At 49.5% G+C, this 21,609-nt stretch overlaps 1 protein-coding gene across 16 annotated transcripts in view; it reads left to right on the forward strand.

Annotated features, from left to right (window-relative positions):
- Positions 1 to 21,609, forward strand: part of SLC8A1 (solute carrier family 8 member A1) — a 75,764-nt gene that overhangs the window by 42,991 nt on the left and 11,164 nt on the right. For 6 of the 16 annotated variants that reach the window (XM_035552879.1, XM_035552875.1, XM_035552873.1 and 3 more), the window contains exon 2: positions 21,465 to 21,571. The exons of 9 other annotated variants lie outside the window; for them this stretch is intronic. In XM_035552879.1, coding sequence (XP_035408772.1) covers positions 21,465 to 21,571 — 107 coding nt within the window. Of the gene's footprint in view, positions 1 to 21,464; positions 21,601 to 21,609 lie in introns of all 16 variants that reach the window. One more of the 16 variants, XM_035552883.1, reaches the window with a different exon arrangement.

Genomic DNA, 21,609 nt, shown 5'->3' on the forward strand with positions numbered 1-21,609 from the left:
TCCTGCTGAAGTTGCTGCATCTTCCCTCCCCATGACTCCTGTGAGAGCTCACTAGAAAGCCTGGTATATTGGCCGTCCAAAGGAGCAAACAAAATGGGAATTGCCATTGTAAAACACCTGGCAGTTTGCTGGGGGCTCTGTTTGGTCATTAAAGCACTCATGCTATCAGGGCAGCTCCCACCACTTCTGCCCTAGCAGAAGGTGAACAATATCCCCTTCAGCTTGCACACCCACCATGGCAATGGGATTCTCCTCAGACTGAACTCAGTAGGTGAAATTCAAAGTGTAATGTTGAAATTTTTAACAAAATGCTCTCGTTATCCTAAATAGAAAAAATGTTTGATTCCAAACCATTTTTCATAGTAACATTAGACAAGAGTGGCTTGTTCTAAACGTGTCACTTTCAACAAAACCAGCATCTTTATGGCTGAAAGGAAATACTTTGAGAATAAATCTTTGTGCCAGTACTAGTGATAAGTCTTTCATTTCATGCTCTAATTGAACATTGGCTTTACAACTTAAAAGCAATCATCCTAAATTGCCTTTTGCTAATGTTAATGCTTCAGACAAAGGGTAACAGCCAGATTAGAGGTTCATATATTATTCAGGCAAATCTGGGTTCTTCATACATCACTTTTTAAAAGAAAATTAATTTTTCCATGTGTCAAAAATGAAAATAGCAATAATGGATGATACACTTACATCATCCTGCATTGCTCAGATTGGCAAGAACATTGCCTCTGAACAAAGTAAGGCTTGGCCAGTGCAGACGCCCTCATGCCTACCCGACGGCTGGGCAATGAGTGTGCATTCTCCAAAACGCCACCACCTGTGACCCCTGCCCCTGCTTCCTCTGGAGAGACCAACTCAAGTCCTTTGCCCCAGCTAGCAACATCATCACCATCTATTTGATAGCTGTCATCCCTTTCTCTTCCTTGCTCAGTGGCTCACTCTGTGGCTCAGCAATGACTCGCCCCTTGATCCGAGCTGAGAGCGGAGCTGTCTGTTCTTCCTGGAAGACATCCCCAAGGCTTCCCTCTCCCCAATTTGCTCCCCATCTCAAACACGTTGTGCCTCCCTGGTCCTATAGAACACACTCCTATAGGCCCCCTGTCTGCATGCCCCCAGCCCCAGGGTGAAGGCAGGTTTGCACGGCAGCCCTGGTGCCGCTGTGCTTCCTGCTTTTTTGGCTGTGCCTTGGGAATCCCGCTCTTTCCCAGGACCATGCTGAAAGTGGTGTATTTTTAGTTCTCCGTGCCGCGGCCGTGTGCCAGGTTTGTGGCCCTGGTAACGCTGGTGACAAATAAAGGTCCCCTCAAGCTGCTGGGGGAGTGGATGCAGTGGGTGACGGAGTGCACCACGTCCAAGCTGTGCCATCCCAGGGCTGCTCAAGCCCACGGACTCTGTCCATCCTTCCCAGATGTGCCAACAGCTGCCCAGCAGATTGACGGCTCCTTGGTCTGAGCAGAAGGTCCTAAGATCTGCAGAAGACACAAATAGCAATCCAGTTTAGAAAAAAATAAATTAAAAAAAAAAGTAGCTAAGTAGCTGCAGCTAGGAGCTGTGCCTGGCACTGGGGAGTGTGGCCCCCCAGAGAAGCACTGCCATGAGCAGGCACTTCCAGGAGGGAGCAGTCCTTGCCCTCGGTGGGAGCAAAGGACACAGGCAGCTCTCCAGGCCCTTTGTTGCAGGAGCTGAGGCTCCGAGGAGAGCCAAGAGGGAAGGCTGTGCAGCTGGAGGCTTTCTTCTCGAGATGGAGACGGTTGGACGAGCAGGGAGCAACGAGAGGCTGCAGCCCCCGGGAGCTCGCTGTGCACAGAGACGAGCCTGGTGGAGGATTTCTCCTTGCAGACAGAGGGCAGCTGCTACCGACAGGGAGGAAATGGGCACACAGGAAATCCAGGGCACGTTTAGGCTCTGAGGGCCAAATCCCAACTGGCCATACTGCTGTCTGCCTTCTGTACTCATCCCAAGGAAGCCATCAGTGTAAATGTGCAGTAGCTCAGAAATTCAAAGCAATATCTGTGGTCTTATATAGCCCAGAGGTCCCCAGGCACTTCACAAAGCCTTTCATATCATGCTGTTATACAGACAGGGGAAACTGAGGCAGGAAAAGGTGAAGGTAGAGGCAGTGTGTGCTGGGTCACACCACAGGGATGCATTTTCCAGCATCTGGCTTGCCGTCGGAGCGCTGCCCCATGACTTTGTGCATACGGAGGAACACTTGGGTTTTATCTGCTTTAGGTGATTTACTCTGCAGTTGTCAGTCTCCTGTTAAAAGTGGTATGGTTCGAAAGCACCTCTTGTTAATAGCTTGTTAGCAGGATCGGTGCCGCTGTGTACAAGCTGTATCGCCTTGATCCCATCTGTCTTGGGAAGCGTAGTCTGGAGGAGAGCGAGGATGGAGCCCAGGAGGGAGACCTGGGCACCCCCCGGTTGCACTGCGACCGTCTCTAATTCATCTCCGCTCAGAGGAGCACTTAGAAATGTCACCGGGGAGCTGCAGCAGCCGTGATTGATCGCGTCTCCGCTGCACACTGACAGTGGACAGCAACTTCAGCAAGAGGAGACCTTGGCTCCTGAGCCTCCCCTTGAAGTGCGGGAATGAATTATGCAAACTAATCCGTCCCTTGGCTCCTCCGACAGCTCCTGCTGCTTTCCTGAGGTCTCCCGCCTTTACTTCTTTATCTCTGAGTGGTTTCAGAGGCATGGAGGCAAGGCATCCTTTTGTCTGGTGCTCACATGTGAACACCCGTGGAGTGTGGGGCGATTCATCACCTCTTGTAGGATGTTGTCCAAAATCAGAGGATGAATTACTAAGCCAGAGCCTGATGCAAGTGTAGTTCCCTATGCATGCAGCTTCTCTGTGCAGCACAGCTGCCATCACACCACTGAGAGCACAGTGCGATGTTGTAAGGGTGCTTGCTTGAGCACGTGAGCACGTGAGAAGGCTGCAGGGTCAGGAGGATGGGGAAGGCGCCACGTCTCTGCATGGTCCCACCACCTCCCACCCCGGTACCCTGCTGCTGAGCACCACTTTGGCAACCAAAGCATTCAAATACCCACGGCTTGCTCGTGCTGGGATCTTCCAACAAGCCAACTGACCCCACAGAGTTGGGTTTGGGCTGGCATTCTCTAGAGTAGCCTATTTAGGGCTCATGTGTTGGAGATGCAGAACTGGAATTTCTCCCCGTGCATCAGCCGTCTGGAGTGCTAAGTCTTCTGCACGTGAGCTAATGAAATCCCGTGTGACTAGCGTTTGTGGTTTGCCACTGTTTGCAGAAGAAAATAATAGCTAGCTTAAATACCTATTAGTCACCCACAGCTCTGCATGTCTGCACCATGCATTTAGAAAGCAGATGCAATTTAGCCGGCCATGGGATTTTTTGAAAGTCTTTTAAATGTGCACTTGTGAAAAATCAGCTGTTAAGTATGGGAGATGTGATGCAGTTCGGCAGCTCTCGCCAGTTAAAAAGCCAATGGCCAAAGCCGTTCCTAAAGTGCTCACAGGCATCAGGAATATTTCCTGGGGGAGTTCAGAGCCCAGCTGAATACAAGCTTCAGGAAACAGATGCAAAACGCTGTGTGTAGTTTTATAGGGCTTTTTTTTTTTTTTTTTTTTTTTTTAATGCTGGTTTTCTCTTGCTGGTCCAGGCAGGTTACTTAAAAATTTGCCCAGTGTGCATGGATCTCCCACTTCCCTGGTGTTGCTTCGTGCTGCTTTGCCGGTGAAAGCATCTCCCTCTGAGCTAGGGAGCACATTCCTTTGCATGTGAGGGGAAGCAGAAGGCAGAAAGACAGACATGTACCTCCTCATGCTCCTCGTCCTCGCCTGAAGCACCAGCGTGGTATGCAGGAGCTTTGGGGCTGGGGTGTATTGAAAACTAGTGTGAGGCTGATTTCACCTGGCTGGTCCCACGTAGCACTGGCCTGCAGAGCAAAGGATGCCCTTGTTGCTGAGATCTAGGGAAAGCTGCAACTAATGGGTATCGATCAGAGGAGAAAAGACATCTGTGGGCACAAATTTATGCGCAATCTTGAAAGAAGTATGTTCCCTAAACGGGGAACAGTGTGAATAATTAGGCTTTGAGACAAATGCTAATCAGCATTACATTTTGCCTCTGAGTCTCCAGACAGAGTGTTTAATCTCTGGAATTAAATATTTCCCTGGTGAGAAGTTAGACAACTCCAAGAGACTCCTGTTTGAAAAATTAGGCCTGGTGTACATTGCTTTTAGATCTCTCTGATTGTGCAGAGTTCAGTCTGTCCAGAAGCTGGCCAGCCTCTGAACATCTTGAACTTTATGTCTCTGAGCAAGACATAAAAACATTAATTCCTCCCTATTTTTATTGAGAGACCAACAGAGAAACATTTATTAATCAAAGGCGACCAAAGACTGCTTTCAATCAGATGTAAAGGCACAGCATTTTCCATACGAGAGCTGTGACACAAACATTTTCTTGCGGTGAAATATTTTATTCAAGATTAAAGCTCAGATATTTATTACCTAGAAAAGTATCTCCCACAAGTCGCATCTCTGTTCTTTTTTTTTCTTCTTCTTTTTTTTCCCCTTTTTTTTCCTTTTGTAGTCCCTGGGGTCCCTTGGCATTAAGAACAGGAGCTGAGCCATAGGAAAAAGGATGGATTTAGGGAGACACGAGTTGGACATTTGACAACTGTAGGCCCAGGCAGTTGATGAATCAATAACTGGTATCCATCCCAGCTTTTGTTCTCACTGGTGATGTCTGTTTTAAAGCAGTCTCAGATGGATTAACCTTATGTTATACTGTCTGGGCTTGCTTCTGAGAGTCTCAGATATGTCCTAGATGATGTGCATGCATGCACACACATCTATATGGGGACATACATGAGCACCCTGAGCTAGCTTTGGGGTTGGGTTTGAGGAGGGCATGGACCCTGCTCACCTAAACCCTTTACAACAGTGCATTTGTGACCAGACTTCAAGAGAGTGTGTATGCACTTTCCCAAACCCCATCGGCCCAGATAGGTGTAGAAATGTATGTGTTAGTGGAGAAATACCATCTGAATGAAGCCACTGCTTCACAAAAAAAGCAAGAAGGAAAATTGTGCATTGCTAATTTAAAATAAAAATAATTTTTTTGAAAAAAAAGGAAAAGAAATCTGTATGTGCATTTAAAAAGTGTAAGGAAGGAAGAGAGGTATTTGTTCCTCTTAGGAATAAGAGTTCTGGTGTTACGGTACTTATTTTGGAAATTTCATGACAGTGATTTCATCCTTTGTAGCCACTTGTGGCTCAGTACATTTTTACCATGGTTGCCAAGTAACAATCACTAAGCATTTTTGTGTGTCGATCAGCAAAGGAGAGTGGAGGGAAGGGATAAAATCTATTTTCAGAGGCATAATCACTGGCAGCTCTTTGTAGGTTAACGGTTAAGTTCGCGCAGCAGTGACGGTATTTGGTTGAAGGCCTTAGGATTTACAAACAGGAAAACAAAGCAAAGAGACTAAAGAGGTTTTCGATTGTTGTTATTACTCTTTCAGAATGGAGTGGCTTATAAGCGATTAAGCAGGCATTAACTTAGCTGGACGTCAAGTCCCACATGCAACAGGCGCATGATAATCCCTCCTTGAGCCCCAGGTTTCGCTGTGCCAAACCTCCTGGCACCCAGCTTCAGCCCCGTTTTGCTGACAGGGCTGCTGACAGCAGATGTAAGTGGAGAAGAGGCTTCTCTCACTGCAAAAAGCATTAAAAATATGAGGAAAATATATGGTGAGAATATGAGATCTGGTGAAAAGTCACTCCATGAATTCTCCCAGCACGGCAGAAGCAGTTTGTAGCATAAACATCCTCCAGGGCACCTCAAGGTCACCCACGTCTTTCTGAAGGTGTCATGCCATGGATGGAGTTGCCGAGTCTTTCTGCAGTTAGGTGATGGAGCTGAACCCCATCTGCCTGGAAAAACTGTGACAAGCTGTGTGACACCAATGGGAGTCCCACAGTTCGCCCTCGTCGTGGGGAAAGGCATTTGGATTTCATGGTTTGGGCCAGAAGGCCAAATAGCTTTGTGATCTGCTGGGCTCTTGGACCGGCGTGTGTTTAAACAGGGAGATAAGGACATCTTGATTTAGGCTACCAATCCCACCCTGTATCTGGTGGCAGTCGATGCCAGCACTGGTGGGCTGAGCCGGGGATGGAGCTGAGCCTCGCTGGTGACCACAGTTCTCAGCAAGGCGAGGCCAGCCGTGTCCACATGTGAGATGTGGGCTGAGTGCTATGGCTCATCAGCGAGTTAAAGCAGGCAGCTTCCTGGAAACTGCGATGGAGATAAGGCTTAACGCTCGCATCTGCACAACCAGGCCGCATCTGGGTTCCGGGAAATATTGACCTTTAATAAATGTTCATCTCTCACCTTCTGACTGAAAAGATAAAAAAGAAATCCCCATTGAATTGCAGAATAATGTTTCTCCTTCTTCTTATAAAATCCAGTGGTTAGAAAGGAGCAGCTCTTTGTCTGGCAGGATTCCTAGCTCACGTTCAAGGGATTTGAGGTGGGGGAGTTGAGTGTGGTTCCTTTTCTACAAAAAAGAAAAAAATTGACTTCCAGATCAAAACTTAATCATCCTCTTCTGATGGCCAGAGATCTGGGAAACAATAGAGCCAGAGCACTAATAACCACCTCTGTGTTTAAAGACTCCGTCTTCCTCTGAGGACCATAACTGGGGGGAAAAACCCGTGACATATTTTCCAGAGCCTTGCCTGGCTGCTGTCACGGAGCAGGAGAGATAAGGAGTCCTGAAGGATCTCCGTTTCGAAACATGAGCTCAGTGCTGGTTTTCACACCTCCATATCAGCCAGGTTCTGCCTTCTTCATACCTTGCCTATCTGGGAAGAGGTATGTGGCACTGCTGCCCTGGAGGTGTCGAGAGAAAGGCAGACGGGGCCATATCTGCTTGGCTTTGACCCAGCGGGACACAAGTTTTCCAGCAGATCTGGACATCCTGACGCACAAGCAACCCTCCCTGTGCCACCGTCTGGCTGGGACGTTTCAGCCAGCACCTACCAGCGCTGCTGCTCAGTCACATCCAACGTGGCTGAGCCGTTTCTGACACCTGGCCAACTTGGCCCCCTTCCCCTCTCAGCCTGAGTGATTTTTAGAGAATCAGAGAATCACAGAATGATCCAGGCTGGAAACAACCTTCAAGATCATCGAGTCCAACCATCAACATGACCTACCGAGTCCCATCACTAAACCATGTCCCTCGGTGCCACATCGGCATGTCTGGGATGGGGATTCCACCACTAACCTAGGCAGCCCCTTCCAATGCCTGACCACCCTCTCTGTGAAGAAATTCTTCCTAAATTTGGACCAAACATCCTGATCTCAAGTATTTGGAGGGATTTGTGTGCTTGAAGCTGGTTTTGCTGGGAAGGAGCCCTCAGCTGCTGAGAGGCAGCTCCTGGGGATCCTGTGCTCCAGTGCTTGGAGGCCCCCCTATGGATCAAAATTCATCCGAAAGCGGGCATGATGTGGAAAGGGTGAAAGACCAGTACCATGGGCATATTGGAGTAACAGATACAGGGCCACTTGTGTCAAACCAGTTTCTGAGTCAAACCACACTGGAGGGGCTCGCAAGCAGAGGGTGCCGGGCAGCCCATGGTCAGACTAATTTTTGAAGCTAAAATTAGCAGCAGAGTGGATTCAGCCCATGGTTAATCTGGGTTTGTTAGGGCCAGGCATCCAAGTCCAGTTCTGTACTTTCGTTAAAAAGGCTGCATTATTTACAGAGCTGCCGAACTGGCCAGTTGCCCACTGGGGTGACACCGGCCACCAGGCACTGGGCCAGTTTGACTGGGTGACTTCAGTATCCTCCTTCAAAGGCTGTACTGAGATTGTTGGCCTAACTCATCCTCCTGAGACCTCACACGGTGGGTCACGAGCAGAGCTGGGATTTCTCTGCTGAATATCTCAGCCTCAGGATCACGAACGTCCACTTCTGTCTTACAGAAGCTCAGACGCAGCAGGCTTCCCCGGGAGTTTTCTCGGTGGGTCAGAACCTCTCATCCTCTGTCTTGACCCAACAGTTAACCTTTAAAAGGTGAATCAAACAGGTTTTGAGAGGTTCAGGGAGGAAAACCAGCCATTCTGCAAGAGCTGGCATGAGCAGGTCCTGGTTTGCTACTCGGCTGATCGAAAAGGCTTAGTTTGCCCACACGGGACACCAGGCATGACCCTGCTGCAGAAAGAGCTACACATGGAATTTGCATGTGGTTAAGTACCAGAAAGCCCACTGGCAGGGTAAAATGATGGGTCAGAAGGAGAAGCTGCTGTTTAACTGCCTGTCCCAGCTGTGCCAGTTCAATCTTCACAGCATCTGACCTCCCGATAGCCTGAACAGTGTCCCTACAGGCGTCTGTATCTCTGGTGACAGAGGGGAGCTGCTGAGAGCAAGCCCCTCAGTTTTGGCAGGTATGGGATGAGTCCTGTTCCTCAGTACCTCCAGCCTCTGCTTGCAGGAGTGACCTTCAAGATGCTGGTGATCCCTGAAGTAAAAAAAAAATGCATGGACAGCATGGAGCATCATGCTTGGGTGGGGTGGCGCAGTGTCTTGGTGGCCCCAGGCTGGCAGCCTGGCTTGCCCTGGCTATCTGAGCAGCAACATTGCACCACTGCTGATGCTGTGGCTGGCTCCAAACTGTGAGTGAGGTTGCTTGGCTGGCCCACAGTCAGCTTATTAAAATGGTATTTTCCGCACATTTGTGCAGCGATTAGGGATGAAACGCAAATCACATGCAAATCGGTGCAAAGCTCTGCTGTGCACAGTCAGCTCTGAAGTCAGGGACTTTTCTTTTCTGAGGCATTCAGGCTCTTTCTGTGCTCGTGTGGAGGAACAGGATGAACCTGCCTGAGCTGCAAGCATGCAGCTGAACCCCACAGCACAGAGAGAGTGCCCTCTGCGAGGGCAAAATCCGCCTGGAAGCACACGCTGCCCAGCATCAGTTTGAGCTGCAGTGATACATGGAATCCAGCCCATGCAAAGATCTTTGTTAAATAAACAGCTAGAAACAACACGAACAAGCCTTTCACATAGCTCGCTTCCCAGCCTTGTTCCTTTTGTTTACCAGGGACTGTCTGGAGCCCAGTTTGTGGAATAGCCTGTCACACTGCAAATCAAAATGCCATCATGGTTGCTGGATATAGCAGCAAAATATGTTTCCCTGAGTATCAGATCTGGAAAGAAGGTCTATAAACACAATGAAAGCAAGAAAACAAATTCCCAAACCCTTGCCACAAAGAATAATTGCAAATATATATGAATGTATATTTTTAACTTGGCTTCTGTTCCTCTTTGGCTTGCAGATCCATAGCGCTGCTTCAGCCTGAAACGCAGTGAGGCCGTGTTTCCTCACTTCCAGGCAGCTTCACGGGGATGGCAGGGCCAAGACAAATAAATAAATAAGGGCTCGCAGAGTGAAATACTATATTTAATAAGGCTGACGAGTCCTCCTGAAACCCAGTTGTGAAAACTTTAAAAAGTGTCTGTTTCCTGTAGCTATCAACATGCTAGAAAAAGGGAAGCCCTGTGGGCCAGTCAAATATTTCCCAACGGCTCCAGTGAGTTTCACAGCTGGTCTTGATTTGCCTGGATATTGCTAATTTTCCTAACACTCGTTACAGCCCTGGGATGGAAATCCTGTATCCCCTGAGATCACGTGAAGGCAGTCAGGGCTGTAGCAGCCAGGCACTGCTGTGCCTGCATGGGCACTGCAATTCGGGCTAGGACCTCATCTGGATCAGCAGCCAAAGCCCTAAACTAAGGGGTGTGCTCACATCCAGCTTTGAGCATCCCCCCTTCCTTATGGAAAACCCCACTGAGCTTCTCCTTCTACTCCAGAGAAAATCACTATCTGAGAGAGCGGCAGGCAGCAGGCAGGGAGCCGGTGCGAGCGCTCGGTGACAAAGCAGCCATCCCGAAATTACTCATCCTGATTAGCTCTTGGCTTGAGGAAACGAGGCTGAGCTCATGAATAATAGAGTGAACAACAGAGGCCTAATAAAGGACAAAATTCATGGTGGATATAGCTCCATCACGTCAGCAAACAGGTTTCCGCTGCTTGCGGCATCACCCTCTCAATGCGAGCCAGCATCGAGGCTGCGGCAGCTTTGCCTACGTGCCTCTGGGCTCTGTGTGTGTGTGTGCAAGTGCCTATTAAATATACATGGCCCTGCTATTTGTGGGGCACCATATGTGTACCAGGGACGTAACCCGGCTGGCTGGAGATGGGGTTTGTTCTCGGCTGCGCTGGCAGGGCCCCTTGCACATCAGTTGTCGTCCACTTGGAATAAATACACCTTGGGCATTTCTGCTTTCAGACTTTCTGGGAGCCTGGAAGCATGCTTTTCTGAAGCCTGTCTGCTAGGTTTTGGACATGAAGCTGTTTATTTGAGGCATAGAAATGGAAAATCTCTTCTTCACAATTCACCCTGGAATTTTCCTGCAAAGATCAGTGAAAGCAATCATTAACACAGGGCATCATTTACAGCTCTGTGCAAAATAATCCTCCAAGCTCTCCAGCAGCTATGAATTGGAAAACAATAAGGACGATTACTAAGGATTCTTTTAAAAAAAAAAAATTGTGTTCTTTGATACATGCTGGGGCTGGAGACTGCAGGCACGTGGCCAGAAACCCCAACCGTGCTTGGGCCCTGCTGCAATGATTGTTGTTAGGGCTTAAATTAACCTTAAACACCTAAATAGCTTTATAAAGGTGATCTCCACTGAGAAAATAGAGCTGCAGGTGTGTGTGGCTATTAAAGGATCCATACCAAGCTGTAACAAATAAACATGTACACGGTCAGTCTGGGATCCTGATATTCAGTCAAAAAGCAGGTATCAAGATGAGGTGGTGTGAATTGGTGTGAATGCAAGTGCCATCACCAGCACGCCACCACTTCTGGTGCCAAAAGCAATTAATGATAGCTTTGTTTCTCCTTGCCTTGGTCCCAGGCTTTGCACTGGGAGGACTCTGGGCGGCCACCCCCTTGGCCTCCCTCCTGCCCTCCTTCCACCCAACAGCTTCCAAACCATCCCTGTGGTTCCCAGCTGGCCCAGGCTAGGTAGATGCTCCCAAGGACACTCCTTAGGGATGTTTCTGCCTTAAATGCCTCAAGGTCTTCTTCTTTTAAATTGACCAGGTGTTCCCTGGGGCCCTCCCAAAGGCAGCAGGTTCCTTCTGTAGCACCACTCCACCTGCAGCCACCCAGCGTGATGAGCCCTCTTCTGCCAGGGGCAGGTTGGAGCACGGTCCTACTCCTGGCTTTCACAGAGTTGAGCTTAGGATCAGGACAGACAAAAAAAAAAAAAGAGAGTTAGAAACGGAGAGCTGGTCACGGTCAGAGCTCCTCAGCAGCATCCAGGCACAGGGAAAGCCCTGCTGAGGGCACAGCGTCTGCAACATCAGGTTGGCACCGGGAGAGGATGGAGCGTTTCCAGAGCAGATGAAATCTTCCAAGACCTTGAGCTGCCAGTTCGAAGGAGCCTACGCATTTTGCAAGTTTTTTGAGTCTTAGAACTTGGTCTAATTTAAGCAAATTTTTATGGGATTGGCACATCCTAAGCACTGGAGAGATCCTTCTGCTAAGTTTCATTCTCTGCAGCAAAGCATAAGGAAGAGAGAATTACTCAGCATGGTGTTTGGGGAAAAAAAAATAAGAATCATGGGCAACGCAGCATACTTTTTCCCTAAACCGAGTCTTTGGCGGATGAACCACTAAGCCAGATGGTGGGGGCTTCTTGTAACTCTCTCAGCAATGGCCACCCCACATGGAAAGTTTCCATCTCAATAGCTAAAGTCTGGCAAAGTTTCTGTGGAAAGTCCTGGGCAAGTTTAACGACAGGCGCTTTGACATGCTCTGCCTTTAATTCAAAGCCCTGAGGGCATCAGTAATCCAGATGAGCACGTGTGAGATACACGGATCAGCTGGAGAAACAGCATCTGGGAACTGTTCCCTTCCTGATGTCTGAGGCAGGGGATCACAGCGGGATGGAAACCAGCTCCTGGGCTCTGGTGTTTGTGTGGGAATCGCCGCTCCCACGTAATGTCGGCAGTTTCCAGCTGGAGCTGGGGTCTGTGATGTGGGGCTTGGAGGAGCCCTGCCTTCGCACAAAGCGTGGTGGGCCTTTGGTTGTCACAGGAGCAAATCCAGCACGTGTGCCTCCACAGGGCTCTGCAGTAGGATTTTACATCCAGCATTTTATACATCCATCAGCTCTCTGGACATATAGATGGGGACTGGAGGTGGAGAGATGGCCATGAAGGGGAGTCTTTTTAGCACCAGATACGGCTGGATTTAACCTGCTCCCACAGTGAGGCCTCCTCCGAGGGCCTCAACAAACAGGTCTCAGCTAATGGCACCGAATGATGCCTCCTGCTGCCACGATTGCTCTAAACGGCCCTGACACACAGCTGAGGCCTCTGTGGGCAAGGACTTTTCTGTATCGCCATTTTTAGGTGTTCCTTGCCTCTTTCACACATGCTGAAATGTGGACTTTTCCCCCCAGTAAGAGCCGCTGGCTGAGGTCAGGCCCGTCGCAGCGTGCAGCAGCAAGCTGTCACAGAGCACTCAAGTGCTTCCCCACGCTCACGTTCCTCTTGGCCACTCCGTTCCTCTTATTTTAGCTTTGTTTAAACAATCTCCTTGGTAACAGGAGGGAGAAGCAGAATTTTTTCGTTCTCCTCCCGGGGCTGGTTTCCTGCCTATCTCAGCACCGGGAGGAAGCACGAAAGCTCTCCTGAACAAACGTCCTCATTAGCAAACACATGTTTGCATCTGTGCTCCCACCACAGGTTTTAACCCTGTGTATCTTTGGGGATTTCAGGAGTACCTGGTGTCTCTTTCAAAGTGTTTCTATACCCAGAGTTTTGGTGTAGAGGGCTGTATTTCACAATTTAATTTATCTGGCAGCAAATCAACAGCGTGTTGGTCAGTGAGTGGTAAGTGAAATTGTCCACATGCCCCCGACCTCGAGTCCAAGAAGACCGTGAGGGTCCTCTGCTCTTCTTGGGACAGCTTCATAAAGGTCCCTGTAAGGAGATCAGCATCAATTCTTAGCAGCTCCCAAAGTCCTGAAAATGTTTAAAAAGGCTGGGAAGCGATGGCGTTGCATGGCACCAGGGTGTAGCTCACCGGCTGGGTTCTGGTCTTAAGAAATGAGTATCCCTGATGCTTTGAGCCTGCACAACAGCAGCATCCCATATGCTTCATGTTTTTTATAGCCAGGTAGCACCCTGGTGCTGGTCCAGCACAGGTGACTTGCCCGAGGGAGGCTGGAGCAGGAGGGCACTCTGCAGCCAGCCACTTAAATTGCTAAAATGTGAGCATTGCGCCGGAACATCCCTTGACAGATGATTACTTACAACTTCTCCTAATAAAAGTTCAATGTGACACTTAGTGACAAGCTAATAAAAGATCAAAAGGCTCTTCCGTAGCTTAGGAGCCTATTAGCATCTGCAGGGCCCCAGCAGGAAGAGGAGGCAGGGTGTGTGCTGTGTGCTGCATTTGCAGATACAGATCACATCTGCGCACACGTGCACACACGACTGGTCAAGGCAGATGTTGTTTTGCTCGGCACTTTGACTGCAGTTTTGCATGTGTGTGCACATGCATGTGTGTTTTGCTAAGTTTGAAACATTGTCAAGAGCAGCAGAGCACGCCAGTGTGAGCAGCACAGCAGAAAACATTTCGGCTACAGGGACTTTCCAAGGCTCGAAGCCAGTCACTTGATCCCTAGACAAAAGACAATAAAAGTAGTGATGGTGAAGTGCTTTTTTTCTGTGGAGGCTCTGATCCTACATTTGAGTCTCCATTCCAAGATTCTGGGGGAGTGTCTCAACCTCCCATCTTGAAAAGAAGGGGCTGATTTTTGGGGCTGGCCACCAGATGCATCTCTCTGACTCAGTGCGGAGGTAAAATGAGGCTGGACACTGCTCCTGAAAGGCAGCTTGCACATTCAGTATGGATGTTTTTCCTCCGAATTTCTGCAGCGTGCCCTCTGCTGTCACCGAGCATCCCTGCGTCCTCCCAGCACCCTTCCTATATAGAGGGAAGGGCAGGGAGCAGTCAAGACCCCCTATTGTAGCATCTTCCCAAACAACAAGGGAGAGCCTCCCTTGATCTGAAACCCATGCTGGGGGAGATTGAAATACGCCTTCCTTTGGAGGCATTGGAGCAGCTGATGCCATGGCACAGCAGATGTATCCCAGACTTCCTTCAATCCTGATTCCTGATGCTGAAGCCACACTGCTAGGTTTCACATGCTGCCCTCTCTTTTGTCTACTCAGCTTAAACTCAGCAAAGTTTGCTAAATAATTTACAAGGCTGCAGAAACATCCCCTCTGCTGGCAGTTGCTTATTGAAATTCATTTTGGGACGTGCCAAAGCCGTTTCAATAAGAGTGATGTGTTCTGTTTGAGGAGCATTGTCATGGCAACTATGTCAGGTGCACACAGAGAAGGGCAACTCGTACTTATTGGAAAGGTTGGAGCAATTATTCTCATAAAAGGGAACCTGTCTGTGAAGAAAAGCCATGTGCATATTTGGGTGCAGGGAGAAGTGGGAAGCAATTGTATGAGTTTCCAGTTGTTTTCCCTTGGGGAAGATGTGTATGAAAACAACCAAGTAGATGGGCAGAGGAAGAGCAGAAATACCAGATTTTGGCTCCAGACTCTGCAGCTTCTTAGTAATGGCATTTGCAATGGTTTATATGCAGGAAGAGTCTTAGGCTGGGAAGAGTCCCGGGCACTAAACCCCTTGCTTGCAGCACAGGCTGAATTTTTTGGGACTAACGGCAGTTTTGTGTGAAGCCATGGGATGAGTTATTTCTACTCCGTCAGCTTTCCCAGGCGCCTTAAGCAATTGCTGCTGGGGTGGTTTTGATCAAATTCACATCAAATGTGTTTTCCTTCCTAGTCATTGCTTGCATTGCACTGTTTATGCATGTTGTCCTTGGAGATCCAGACACTGACCTAGACTTAATGACTCCTGTTTGATCCCCCCGCGATCCTGCCTCCAGCAGGCACTTGGTAAGCTCTCAGTGGTGGGTCACCAACCTGGATGTGCAGGGCAATGGGACTGGGGGGAGAACAGCAAACACTGGTTTGTCCTGGTGTTACCGTATCCAGAGCCAAGGGACGGTCACACCTTCAGCTGTCCTGGGATGGGGAAACCTTTAAGCATGACCAAGGGCTCAGGTCCTGTTTTGGGGCACCTTGAGAGAATGTCATGCATTTTTGGCCAGCCAGCCCCCTGTGCAATGTGACATTGGCAGATGAGTGAAGGCGTGTATTAGCCGGAGTGCAAAATTCACATGAAGATTAGAGCAAACATCAGGGATTCCCCAGAAAAGCAGAATCTCTGGTCTGAAAAATCCTGCCCAACACAGCCTTCCTAAGAAGAGCGTCAAGCAGCATTCAGTCTAGCATGTGAAATATCTTACCTGGTGATTGTTGCTCCTGAAAAGTCTTTTCTGAGGCACTGAGCATCAGCTGTGCTTGTCATCTCCCAGCTATTCAAACAGCAACAGCCCTCAGTCCTGCTGCCTCTGCAAACCACCACACACATCTTGCTTCTCCACAAGGCCAAGGAGGAGCGTGCTGGATAGATGAGGCTTTTCCAGAGCTCTCCTGGTAGCGATGCTCTGAAGCAAGACAAAGTTATGTATTTGAGCCATGTGTTGTCATTTAAACTTAATGCATCCTGAGGCCAGAGGAGCAGTTGTTTCATGCTGCCACGGAGATGACAGCATGGCCCTGTGCTCTTACAAAGATTGATTCAGCAAGACTGATTTCTCTGAGAAAGAAGGAGAGGGCAACCAAGAAAATAAAAGCAGCCAAGTTAATTTTGGCTCCAGTGGTGGAGAGAGAAGGACAATTTCCCCTCCCTTCCCAGTTTGCACTGCCCAGGCTGGTGTGCTCCCTGTTTTGGCAGGCACTAGGCTGTACAGCCCCATTCAGATTTGGGCTGCTGGGCCAGCAAACTGAGCTGCCGCATCAGATCTGCTTACATTTACCCTTCCTAAAGCATGTGTCAGGCTTAGCTTCAGGCAGGTTTTCCTTTGCCCTCCATGTCATGTTGGCAGCATGCTTTAGGCAAAATTTTCATCAAGCACAGACATTTAACGTCAGCAAGCCTGGGACCTGCAAACGTTCCTTTATGGGTGACTCATGGGGCATCTTACAAGCATGGGACCCCATCAGCACGGGGTTAAGGATGGCCAACACCACTGTCTCTCCTCGTGCTCCCATTTCCATTTGACCATCATGTTCAGTCCATGGAGTCAGTAGTGCCAATTTATTCTCTATGGTGGATTAATTAACCAACTGCAAGGAAGTACATGTCACGCTGATAACCACCTGCAAACTTTGCACACTGGAGCTCCTATATTCGATAGTCAAGCCTGTACCAAGCCAGGAACCCTTTCTGGTTCCCACAGCTCAGCCATTCAGTGTCTGTCCCCAGCATCTGCAGCAGAGCAATGGCATCATCGATACGCCAAGGTGCTTTTTGCACCACCTGGACAGGTGCAGCTATAGGGAGAAGGATCGGGCTGATCCATTGACTCCCAATAGTGGAGCTGCAGGGACAGCCCCTGCCTCCAGCTCTGATCATACCCCAGCTCATACTCAAAACCACTGAGAATACTTCAGGAAAAAATAAATAAATAAACAAATAAATAAATAAATAAAAATCCCATTTGACATGCAGGAGCTGAAATACCCCATGTGTGTGCTCTGTGAGTTGCCAGGGGGCAGAGGGCTCAGGGAATCTCACCCACCCTCTCCTAGCATTTGTGTTTGCAAGAACCCTAGGGTCTGTCCCTTGGGAGGTCAGGGCCATCATGCTGCTGGGACACCAAGCTGCTGAGCCTCCGCATGCCCACAGCACGTCATGTTTCTGAGCCTTTGCTGGTGGTGGAGGTTTGGTCTTCCCTTCTGCTTGTGCTTGGGGGTGTTGGGATGGCTCCCCCTGTCTTTTAATGGATTTTAACAGTTATGCATCCGGAGAAGAGGCTGAACCTGATCTCTCTGAGTCACAGGATCACCCAGAAGACATTTTATGGCCTTCATGCAGCCTGAACCGCTGGCTGGGAGCTGGCAGGGAAATGAGACCCCCCCAGAGGGGACGTCTCCAGCCTGTTGGCATGAGTGGAGCCAAGATTGAGCCCCCTGACCATTGTGTCTTTCCACACAGGCCCATTGCCTGCTACAGCTGCCGTCCCCATACCCTTGGCTGGTAAAGACCTCCAGAGAGCGTGAGGGAGAAGCAGAAATCTTAATGAACCCTCTCCTCTCTCAGAGCCCATTGTTTAACAGATAAAACTGCGCGTGACAAGGTCGTCTGCACAATCTGGCCCATGTTTGTGCATTTTCTGTCCCCGAGGAGGGAGTGACCCTGTGCTGGCAGGGCAGGCATCATGTTGCCCTCCCGCACATCCCCCTGCCAGGCGCACATCACCTGCAGCCGGTATGAGGGCTCCCACCACTGTCACCTCCTTGCTATCAGGTGCAATTTTCTTGTCAACTGGTCTAAGAAAAACCTCGTCTCCTCCTTTTCCTTCCCAGCAACAAGACAACTTCCCTCCTCAAGTAGCTGTCAGAAATTTGAGCAATGAAGCTGCTAAGTGCATAAAAGCACTCCCCAGTGCCCGGGTCTGAAGAGCTGCGTGCTGCAGAGACAGGCACAGGAGCAACTAGTATTTTTTTTTTGCGTCTCTAACAGCAGGAACAGGGCCTTGAGTCCCCACAGCCTCTGGGGAGACAAGAGCTCCCAAAGGAGGTGAGGACAGGTGAGATGAAGAGCCAAGCCTGGAGAAGGTGGAGATGGGAGGAGAAAGAGCCGCTTGCTCTTGGCAGCTGTCTCCAGCCATGCCCTGGGATTCACACCCAACACCTTCTTGTGGCTTAGGTTCACTTGGCCTTGGCCACTGGTTCTGGAGGTGCCCAGTTCTGGTGTCCCCAGCCCCATGGTCATCTCTCATGGCAGGCTTTAACTGGGGCTAATTAAGTGACTGGCTGACAAGCAGATGTATGAGAAATCAATGTGGCAGCTTTCTGCAGGAGTCTGAGAACACACGCTGGAATGGGCAGCACCAGCAAATGTGCTTCTGAAATGTCATCTCCAGAACATGCAGACCTCCTGGTTATTCTCTGGCTGCAGTCGCTGACCCACCAGCATGGGAAGTGCTTGGTTGTAGGGGGGGGGTCAGGATTTAGGACATCACAGGACTTAGGCAACAGGACTTCTCTCCCAGCTGTCTGCACTGGATATTGTAATTATGAATCTGGAGTTGAAAGTCCTGTGTGCTACACACTTAGCTCTCCTGGGTGATCAGTGGAACTTGTTTGGGTGACAAGCTGCATAAGAGCATTATTCCCTGCATTGATTCAGGAATAAGTGTCTGCCTGTCCCGGCAGTAAGAGCATGCTATGGGCAACCTACTTACTGACTGCTGCAGCAGTAGGTTGTTGTGTGTTTAGAGACGTTGATTTTCATGGCCCGCTGGGCACACCTTCACTAGCTGCATGCAGTACTTGGTTATTTCAGCTCCAGCTCCTGTGTGATCTGGGCACGGTGACGTTGTGCAGTGATGAAAACCATCTTTCACAAAATGTCTGGGTAGGTTGTCACCAGTCACTCCTGGTGCTGCCTGAGCCCACAAGAGAGCAAAGGCTGGCAGAGGTGTCTCTTGACCTTCCCAGGGTTGTGTCCAGAAAGTGTGGGTAGGCTGGCATGCTTGCACCACGTACACATCACCCCACGAGACCAGCTATTTGCTGCCCGTGACACCGAGCTGGCATTAGCAAGCACATTGCTCTCCCAGGCACCTGGGATACTGCAAATGCCAGAAGTTTACCCAAGCTCAGAGCGAAATGCGAGAAACCTGCAGAGCATGGCTAAATACATAGAAACCTGGGCTGGCTGGAAACCCTGAGACGCAGATATCTGGGGGCTGGGAGAGAGTTGGTTAGAAATATTGTCTGCATGCCTGTCCTGCTCATACATCCTCCTACAGGCAGGTGCTCTTGGCAGTGGTCAGAGGAGACTGTGCCGGGTGGCCCTCGGGTCCCCTCAGGCAAGTGGCTGTTCCCTCGCTGCGCCATCTTTGGAGCATCGCCCACCAAAGGGATTTCTCCATAGGTTCTAGAAGCCAAAGGTTGTGTGAGGATGCTCTGCAGAAAGATCTTTACACTTAAGTGAAATGGCATAGTTCGAAATGAAAACTATAACCCCGATGAAGATTGTGGGGCTTGGAGCAAGGGCAGGAGTTTGTACGCCATGTTCAGGAAGATCCCCTTCTTTCCCTTGCTGCTGGGTGTCGGCGAAAGGAAAAGAGCTGGAGCTGCAATTCTGCAAGATTTGTTTTATTCTTTGATTGCTGGTACATGGAAATGAGCTGAAACTCATTCCCTCAGCAATTGCCTTGGCTACGGACTCAGGGACGAGCAGTTTCTGGTACAGAAATGCAGACAGTTGGCTGGTTTTTCCTTGGCAACACTTTGCCCAACTTTTTGTCAGTGTGAGCACAGAGCGGGGGGGCGCCTGGAGCCAGGTGGTTCCCATGGGTGGTTGGCAGCGCTGAGTGGAGTCACCAAGCACATTCCCCCAGTATTTCATCCACCCTGCCTGGACACAGGCAGGAGGAGAGTCCACGCACTAAATGTCCCTGACACATTGTGGCACCAGCTGGGCTGATGCCAGCGCTTTCTTTTACCAGCAAGAATGCATTGCTGCTCAGAGCAATTGCCCCATACAACTAAATTAGAGAACAAAGCTGGGTAAGGCAATAGTTCGTCTCCTGCTAAGGACCCAAGACCTAAGCTGGTTGTTGAGAAAGTCTTGCTGTGCAGTGGTGGGGGATTCAGGGTGCTCTACAGGACCCAGCAGGCAAAAGTCAGTGCAGTGGAGATCAGGCGTGCTCTAAGAATAAGCTGTGTTATTTCCACGTGCTTGTTTTTCAGACAGATGTGGTCTCCAACACCATCAGAAGGAAATCCTTTTCTCTGGGATTGCAGCATCATCCCAGGGACACATTTGCCTCAGCAATTTTTGCTGATTGGAAATTCATCTGGGGAGCAGACTTGCTGTTTTTTTCCTCCCACCCTTTGTCCCAGCAGCCTTGTCACAGCAAAAAACAGCAGTGTTCATGTCTACCCAACACAGAGCACTCGCTTGCACCCTGGGAAGACCACCTGGAGAGCTGCATTACAGCAGCACCTGCTGGCAGTGGCTCTTTCAGTCCTGAGGCCCCATTGTTCTGGTCCTGTTTGTGTTGAGTCTAAGCATCAGGAGCTGCTTTTTTATTTTATGGGCACCCAGGGTTCTTCTTGTAAGAGAGGATTATTGTGTGGAGCTTAGAAATGCCGCACACAGGAAGCCAGAGCACGCCCATAGGCAGTTTACATCTTGATTCCTCTGCTGCCCTCAGTATTGCTGAACGCAGCTTTTTTTAATTAATTTTCCTGAGAAGGGCTTTTTTTTCATACGTGGAGGGGATGTGCAGGATACAATTTAATGGGATTTGTCAGGAAAATTATTGATTTGGTTAGTAATATTTCTGAAATCGTGCCATTCTGTTAATACTGTCGGGTCCTCTGATAGCTTGGCTGTGAGCATTTTTGCATCCTTCATTAGTTTTTTAATACGCAATAATTTCACCTAACTCATCAGTGCAAAGCAAGATCGGCTGCGTGCTCTGTACCCATTTTTCCTATGTACAAAACCGTTGCAGCAATAATTACCAACAGAAGAAATTATTACAGATATTCATTATAAAATGCAATTACACTGAGCTGTGCTGTATTGTTACACTCTTCACAGCCATCGCTCGCTCTTGAGTAAACGGTTTCATTATAAGCATGAAGGGCAAACTTAATACACTTCTGACTCATAGTGAACTGCACAAGAAATCATCCTGGCTGTTCCTCCGAGTGCTTGGCGGTGTTTGCTCCGAATGAGAGTAAAATGTCATCTCTGCTGCCAAATACTTGTCGGTGCACAGAGGGGCTCTGCCATGCAGCATGCAGAGGAGCCAGGGATGGGACCACAGCATCCCTTGCCAGTCGGAGCCTGCGAAGCCCAAAGGGAGCAGCCGACAGTCATGTTGTGCGTGGATGTGTGGTGTCGGGATGAGGCAGAGCCCCCTGCAGGGGCTGGTTTAAGTGGGAGCAAGTCGTCGAGGGGCTGCGTTGCACCCTGGGTTTTGGGAGGCACCCTGACCCCACGGTCCGTGCTCGTTCTCTCGGCCTCTTGGCTCCTGCCCTTTGCTTTCGGCTGTGCTGCCCCTCCGGCTGTGCTACCAAACCCACTGTTTTCTCTCCGCAGCCACCTTCTCCTGGCATTTCCACCCTCCTCCTCCTCTCCCTGTCTCCCTCCTCCCTCTTCCCCCCTTACTCTTGAATCTCTATTTCTTCTTCTCTGTTCCAGCAAAACGATATCAATCAAGGTGATAGATGATGAGGAGTATGAGAAAAACAAGACCTTCTACCTAGAGATCGGGGAGCCCCGGCTGGTGGAGATGAGTGAGAAGAAAGGTGGGGGACGTGCTCCGGGGCTGAGCCCAGCCTGTGTG

Source organism: Cygnus atratus, chromosome 3, assembly GCF_013377495.2.
Source record: "Cygnus atratus isolate AKBS03 ecotype Queensland, Australia chromosome 3, CAtr_DNAZoo_HiC_assembly, whole genome shotgun sequence".
Lineage (NCBI taxonomy): Eukaryota > Metazoa > Chordata > Aves > Anseriformes > Anatidae > Cygnus > Cygnus atratus.